Here is a 7,872-nt window from a genome sequence, read left to right on the forward strand (position 1 = left end):
GTTCTCCTCGGGGAGATGACTGAATGTTTCCAAGATAATCGCGTCCATAGAGTCCATGGTCTGCAGCCAACCTTGGACCTGCGGCCACACTGCAGGGCGCCTGGCAGCCGCATTGCTCTCTACCCAACACCCCAATGTCTCCAGACATAGCCACATATTCTCGGGGGATGAATGTGTCCCAGTAGGGAAGCAAGGAGCTAGGCTGTTCTCCCAGGGTCTTCTAAATGCTGGCCACACTCCAGCAGTCACCTCCCCAAAGAGGCGGTGTTGGGGGCCTGGTTCTCCAACAGCTGGCGGGTCCCAGCCTCACCGGCTGTGCGACCGGGAGCCTTCTTGATGCCTCATCCTTCTCTCCTCCCGGACTCACGTGCTGCCCAGGTGCCCTGTGCTGAGCCCCCCAGGTACCCACTGCTCTTCCTCTTGCCCTTCCCCTCCTCTGACGGGTCCCGGGTGCACCCACACACGCAGTTCTGACTCACACCTTGAACCGGCACAACCACACCAGCCACTGGACAGTCCACTCTGCCCCCGGCTCCCCGGCTCGCCTTGTGGCAGAGCTCTGGGATTAGCTGAGCCCGTCTCCTGCCTCCAGACGGGGCCTCGTGCTGCCATGGCAACAGGACTGCTCTCTGCAAGGTCACCTGCAACCTGCACACGTCCCCCAGCCCTGTGGCCAAGAGCCTCACACCTTGTCACACCTGGCTGGTCGGTGCCATGTGGCGGCCACGCACGGGCTCCCCTTCCCTCCACGACCTTCCAACCCTGAACCCCGCAGGGCCCAGGCTTGGCCGTCCTTCCTGTCTACACTGCACCCTGCGGTGCTCTCCAGCCCAGAAGCTCTAATACCACCCGCATGTGAGGGGCCCTGAACAAAGCTCTCCAGCACAGGCTCCCCCCAACCCGCCCCTGCACCCCTGCCTCAGCTGGCGTCACCTCATCGCTCCCACAGCCCAGGGTGGGCCAATCTAGACTCCTCTTCCACTCACGGCTCTGGGCGCCCCCGGCCTAGCTCCCACCAGCAGCTCTCCTGGGACAATGCCGGCGGGCCAGAGCTGGGGTCGCCTTTCAGAACAAGGTCAGCGGGGCTACACCTGCACTTGTGAGCCTGCCCCCACGGCTGTGTTCCCCTGGAGCGAGTGCCAGGCCCCCACAGGCTCGCCCCTCAGTCTCTGAGCAGAATGACCGCCATGTTCCTGGCAGGCAGGCTGCCCCAAGGCCCTTGCACGGCCTGCACCCTCTGGAGCAGGCTGCTCCCGGTGTCCACACAGCCCTGCCCCCAGTGCCCAGTCTGCACCGTGTCACCTCCCCCGTGAGGCCCTCACGCTCTGGGCCCCCTTCCACTGTATCACGGCTGCTCAGCCCCCAGTGCCCGGCCCTGGCCTGGGGCCAACAGCGCCACCTCCTGCTCTGGAAGCCCCCTGTCCTGGAGCTGACCGTCGGGCACCTGGGGCGCTGGTGTGGCCCTCCTGTCTACATGGCACTGGCCACACAGCTGCCATACCTCACGTGCGGGACCCACCTCTGGATGGGGTCAGAAAGCCCTTCTCCTTGGGCTGGCACCGGTCCTCAGGGGACCTGGACCCCGAGACCAGGAGCAGCCAAGACCCTCGTCCTACTCACTTCCTGCGCCTGCCAAGCCCGGGACAGCGCTCGGCATAGCTGAGCAGAGCCGCCTCAGCACCGCCCTGCCCAGGGCGTCACCACAGGTGCCCCATGCATGGCGGAGGGCCGGCCTCACCTCCCCTGCGGCAGCAGGATGTTGTTCACGCCGCCCAGTTTGACGTTGATTTTCAGACAGAGGTTGGACAGGGTCTGCGGCGTGGTCCTCTGCACGTTCTTCATCTGCACACACTGCGTGGCCATGCCCAGCACCGTGTCTCCCACACGCTTGACCTCGGCTGCCGAGAGAACGGGGTGCTCAGCACGGCTCCCTGGCGCTCCTCTGCCCACCCCGCGCGCCTGCCGCACACGCGGCCAAGCCTGGACCCAACTCTGTGCCAGCTGCAGGGCGTGCCCCATTGGCTCAGGGAGGCCCACTCTCAGTCAGGGGCGTTTCTGCAACTTCTCCAGGCTGACAGGGCAGTGTGCACAGGGCCAGGTTGGAACCCAGGCACTCGAAACAGCAAGCAAATGCTCGAGTAGTTAAAAATATAAACCCGTGAATCCTCAGTCCCTGGCCATAGAAACCTGATGCCAAAGCGCTCTCCAGGCCTACACCCCCCTCCATTCTGGGTTCTCTTGTGAAGCGAGTGGGCAACTGCTCCCTAGACAGGCCAGCAGAGACGGGAGACCCTGCGAGAAGAGTCACCTGGGCTTCCTCCCGCTCCTGGATGCAGAGCCCATAGGAGACGGGGAAGCCAGTCAGTGAGTCAACCGCGCCTCTCTTGCCTCTGCCCCGTGGTGCCCACACACCTCCTGCACAGGGCCTCCGGTTCCCACCGGGCTTCCAGCAGACGTCTGCACATGCACCCACTTCCCCGTCTCACCATCGCTTGTCTACACCCGGGAGCTTTCCCCACCAGCGCCTGGGACTCCATCCCAGGGCTTGGAAACTCTGAGCCAGGTGGAAGTGCAACCGGCCTTCTGGCAGAAAGGACTCTGATCAAATCCCAGAGGATTCTGAGATGGCACGGCTCACAAGAGGACTGCCCCTTCCCCCCTGAGGGGATTACTGCGTGCACAGCACGTGACCATTTCTCATCCAGTCGAAGTCTGTGTCGGCAGCAGACAAGGTAACCGCACGCCTGCCGCATCCCGCACCCCCTCGGGATGCCCATCTCGGGGAACCGGGGCCTCAGATAACACTGCCAAGGTGACCCTGGGCACATGTGTGGCCACAATCAGACACCACCTGGTCTCGCTCAGACACGGGCTCCTCCTGGGTGTGGCGGAGGCCTCACCACGCATCCGTAGGGCCGGGGCTGGGGCGGCACCAAGACCTACCATAAACGGGGGTCTTCCCCGGCAGGATGACCACCACCAGCTGCAGGCCAGCGTACGTGTTTTTCAAGTGCCGGAACATGGGCTCCACACTGTCCGCCCCCTGGGCATATTTACAGAAGCATGGCTGGCCCTGGATGGGCATGCCCGCGTCTCTCGAGATCTTTCTGAGCTGCTCCGTGAAGGACCTGGAGGAGCAGGGTCGTTACATGAAGAAGAACCCAGAATGCCAATGATCCAGACCCACCAGAGGCCCCAAGAAAGGGCAGTGTTAACAGATCCAGACCCCAAGCCATTTTCACTGAGCTCTGAGTCCCTGCTGAAGCCCGAGACGTGGCTGTTTCAACAAGACAACGCACAGAGGCTGCCCATGTGCTCAGCACACAGGTGCCTGAAAAGTCACGATGTAACAGGAGATGCCACATCGTGGCCCCGCCACCCCCACCAGCTGTGACCCTCCCAGGCAGCGACAGGGCTGTTCTTTCACAGTCGGGCACAAACAGCTGCCGCCCACTTGCCCACAGACGCCGAGCACTGTCAGGGCAAGGAGAGCCATGAACTGACTATCCCTTTGGATTCCCCTGGTTTATCCCATGCACACAGCTTGGACTCGGATGACATGGTCATGGGAGCAAACAAGACAGCCCACAGTTAAGAGTAGCACCAGCAGCTGCGCCCGTTACAGGCGGGGCTGGGGAGACAGATCCACAGCTTCTATTTTAAGCGCAGGGATAGAAACATCCCAGCCTTTTACAATGAAGCAAGGATATGCCAACCCACCCCAGCCAGTTAGCACCCAACCTCTGTTAGTGCAGTTAAAGAAACCCATGAGCGCGTCCTGCGTCTACGCCCACGGGTGCACCTGCCCTGGGGCCATCTGGCGCCAGGAGAATGACACAAGGGCCCCAGACAGGAGCGGGGGAGGCAGCCTGAGGTCAGACTGTACATCCCACTCGCCCCGCTCTCTCTGCTGGCGGTGTGGGAGAAAGGGCTCTGTCCCTCATGCCAGCTCTCCAGAGCACCGAGAGACGCAGCTCCCTGGGACCAAGGCCCACTCAGACGCCCACCAGCGACTCCCTGCTCCGTGGGCCCCTCCTGCTCCCGCCCAAGGGAGGTGGGAGGCGCCTTCTGTTCCCTGTTAGGTCTTGGCTGCTTGCAGAAGCATGAGCAACCAAACTCCATGTTTATGGTGCTGCTTTCAAAGTGTCTGACACTGCGTCAGGTTGGTCTGATATAGAAATGTGAATCTAAAGTGCTTTTAAAAACAGTGCTAGTTCAGTAAATACAATTTTCTTATTTGCCTCTAGTTGGTACACTTATCGGGCTTGGCTGCTAAAGAATCCGCCTGCAATATGGGAGACCCAGGTTCAATTCCTGGGTAGGGAAGATCCACTGGAGAAGAGAGAGGTTCCCACTCCAGTATATTTGGGCTTCCCTGGTGGCTCAGCTGGTAAAGAACCTGCCTGCAATGCGGGAGACCCCAGTTCTATTCCCGGGTGGGGAAGATCCCCTGGAGAAGAGAATGGCTACCCACTCTAGCATTCTGGCCTGGAGAACCCCCTGGACTCTACAGACCACAGGGTGCAGAGTCGGACATGAGTAAGCGACTTTCATGCTCACCGTACACTTGCCGTCATTCACTGTTTTGTTTCTCACATAACCTGCTGCACCTCTGCACACTCACTCCCACAAGTCTGAGAAGCAAAGCTCCCCCTTCCTGACGGCCCACCCCGAGCAACGCCCTCTGCCAAGCCCCGCCCTCCCCGGAGAGCCTGACCTGCCCCAGCCCCTCGGAGCAGGCCTCCCCACGGCCCCCCAGGACCACGGGCCCGGCCAGCAGCCTTACTTGAGGTGCACCTCCGTGCACTGGCGCTGGGGGGCGAAGCAGGCGATGGCCCACACCTTGATCTCAATGCCCGTGTGGAACTGCTTGTTCCTCATGTCCCACACGCCCTGGACTGGGGTGGCAATCGCCTTATTCTGCAAATGGCGAGACGTTCAGAGTGAGAAGAAAACAGTCCTCTGACCCTGGATTTTGTCACTGTCCTCGCTGTGGCTGGTCCCCAAGCAGAGGGCGCCTCCTGAGGCTGAGGACCGAGCCTGTGTGCAGCCTCCAGCGCTGAGCAGTCTGCGCTGTGGGGGCCTGCGGGGGCCACCAGTGCTCACAGGAGGGCTAGACGGATGCACAGACCAAGGACGGAGGGACGGAGAGGTGGGATGGGGGAGGTGAGCTGGGCGGAGGGTGGCTGGAAAATGGGCAGAGGGATGGAGGGGCAGGAGGGGGAGCGGGGAGGGCCCAGAGCCCCACCCACCCACACAGGTAGCCAGGAGGAACAGGAAGGCCTTCTGTCTCAGAAACAAGGATTTTCCCTCCTCCAAGACCAGCCAGGGCAGCCAGAGAGGGCACGGAAGCAGGGCGCTTCTCCCAGCCCCGTGCCTGGGGGCGGACAAGCCAGTGGGGACCGAGTCACAGCCCCCTGTGCCCCGCTCCCCACTGCCTGCCGTTGTTCAAGCTACTCCCATTTGAGAACAGAAACAACAGATGATGCGTCTGCTTGATTCTGTCATCTCTCCACCAGAAAGGACCAGGGCTCAACACTGACTGTCACCTAAGGAATCTGTTAGCTGCCTCCAAGTGATGCTGGAGTTCGAGGGACCGGGAGGAAGGGCCGCTGGAGGGAGCAGAGCCTGTGGGCCTAAGGCCTTGCGGGACTCAGTGTGTCTGAGTTGTGCTCATTTACTCCGTTTTTCTAATGGAAAACACTTTATTTTTCTTATTAAAGTAATACAAGTATACAGTAAAAGTCAAACATTACAGAAATGAATGTTTTTGTTTCATATTTTTTTCTAAACTAGCACCCTACTCTGGCCAGCCTCCTTCTGTAAGAGAGAGCCACCACCATGGTGGGCTGTTGTCAGACCCCAGACATCAGTGAATGTTGCTGGGGGACATTTAATGTTTTGTCTGACAGGACAATGGGTAGGGCCTGTGATGAGACTTGTTTGCTCCCACTATAATGGTTAAGAGATTTGGAAAATTTGTTCATTTAGAAGCATGAGAAACTTCGAATCCTTAGGATTCTAACATTCCTGCAAGGTTAAAGAGCTGTTTTGTTCTCTAGACGCCTCCTGCCTTCACTAAAGACGCAGGACCTGCAGTCCTGGCTTTACCAGGACTCACTCCTTCTGGCAGGCAAAGGGGAACTCGCCTCCCCACTGGGCTGCAGGAAGGTAGGAAGGTGCCCTGGGTGCAGTGTCTGGGCTCCCAGGCACACAAGGGTGCTGAGGAGGAGCCAGAAGGCTTCCTGGAGAGAGCAGGGAGCAGCCCCAAACACCCACGGCCCAGGGGGCGTACCCCCCACAGGGGACTACCTAGCAACACTCTAGAACAATGAGGGAGCCACGTGTCATACGCACTCCAAGACCTCCTTGTGATCTAAGAGAAAACAGTAAGTTAAAAGGGGCAAGGTATAGAAGGGTATTTAATACGTTGCTATGCACACAAGAAAGAGTAAAAAAAACACATGGATAATCCCTAGGGTGATTTTACAAAGAGAACTGCCTCCTGGGAGATCAGCTGGGATGTGGGGAAAAAAGAGGTATTTTCCCCTATAATTCTTTGCATTTTTTGAACTTTTAAACATTTTTATAAATACAACTTGCATTTTAAAATAAGAAAGGGAAAAACCCGCAAACAAAACAAAATGAAAGCCTGCTACAGGCCCCGCCCCCCCGGTGGAGCAGTCAGGTCAGGTGGACGCAGGCTCCCACGGTGCTCCCTGATGGACAAGCACCGTGACTTCCGCGTTTTCTTCCTTTTTGGGGGCCACGTAGTGTGTAGGATCTCAGTTCCCTGACCAGGGATTAAACCCAGGTCCCGGCAGCGAAAGTATCCAGTCCCAACCACTGGACCGCCAGGGAATTCCCAAAGTTGTGACCTTTGAAGTTGCGCTCCACCTCCCGCCGCCTACCCACCACCTTGCTGGAGAAAAGCCCAGGAGAAAAGAATAATTTCTCAGGAGCCCTAAGGGGCTCAAGGGTCAGGACCATACTGACCAGAGCCAGAGGTCAAACATTTGCATTAACTAAACTGAGGTACTTGTGCCCAAATACCACCCCAACAACAGTTAGAGAGCAGAGAGGCAGCAGGGAGCTTGTGGACAATTCATCACTGACCGCATCCCCCTCACACAAAGAACGATGGCTTTAAAAGTCTGGTGGGGTAATAAAGTTTACCTTTAGAAAAGCAAAAGGGGGACTCAGGAAACTTTAAAGGTTCAAGGAAACCAGTCCTCTACGAAGCCCAACAGCTGTTACAGGTTCACACAGGAGCAGGAAGGACTCTACCTTGACCGTGGTCGACGCCTCTGGGGGCAGGGAAGGGGGTTAGAACTCTTCCTTGACCATGGTCTGCACCTCCAGGGGCGGGGAAGGGGGCTGGACGCTCTTGCTTCACCGTCAGCATTCGGCACACACCCCCAGCACCAGCAGAGCGGCCCCGCCCAGCGCACCACCTACCCTGCCCCCGTAGAGGATGGAGGGCGGCTGGAGGACCCGTCCGGTCACGTCTGTCATCTCGTCTTTCACCATGATTCCAAATTCACGAACGTATGGATCTGTATTGAAACTGGCACTTCTCATCTTGAAAGGGAAGAGAGAAGAGGCTCAGGGTCGGGGGGCGATCTTTGCTTCCTTCCAGAAGCCGAGTCTGTCCAGAGCACCGGGGTGCCATGCCCGGGGACCCCGTCCCCACCCGAGGCCGGCACCCACGATGGGACGCTCACCAGCTTGCTAATCTCTTCCTGCCGGTCGGGGGCCGACCTGGCCGTCGCTCTGATCATGGTTGAGGTCTGATTGTCGGTCAGCTTTTTTATGCATCTCTGTCCTGCCACTATGTTGCAGACCTGCGAGGAGACACGGGAGCTGGGGTCG

At 58.9% G+C, this 7,872-nt stretch overlaps 1 protein-coding gene across 1 annotated transcript in view; it reads right to left on the minus strand.

Annotated features, from left to right (window-relative positions):
- AGO2 (argonaute RISC catalytic component 2) overlaps nt 1-7,872 on the minus strand; it is a 90,117-nt gene that overhangs the window by 22,845 nt on the left and 59,400 nt on the right. The window contains exons 10-14 of the mRNA XM_010834809.1: nt 7,725-7,844; nt 7,459-7,581; nt 4,787-4,920; nt 2,944-3,128; nt 1,738-1,898 (exon numbers count right to left, since the gene is read on the minus strand). Coding sequence (XP_010833111.1) covers nt 1,738-1,898; nt 2,944-3,128; nt 4,787-4,920; nt 7,459-7,581; nt 7,725-7,844 — 723 coding nt within the window. The remainder of the gene's footprint in view (nt 1-1,737; nt 1,899-2,943; nt 3,129-4,786; nt 4,921-7,458; nt 7,582-7,724; nt 7,845-7,872) is intronic.

The sequence above is a fragment of the Bison bison genome, unplaced genomic scaffold (assembly GCF_000754665.1).
Source record: "Bison bison bison isolate TAMUID 2011002044 unplaced genomic scaffold, Bison_UMD1.0 scf7180017864036, whole genome shotgun sequence".
NCBI classification, from domain to species: domain Eukaryota; kingdom Metazoa; phylum Chordata; class Mammalia; order Artiodactyla; family Bovidae; genus Bison; species Bison bison.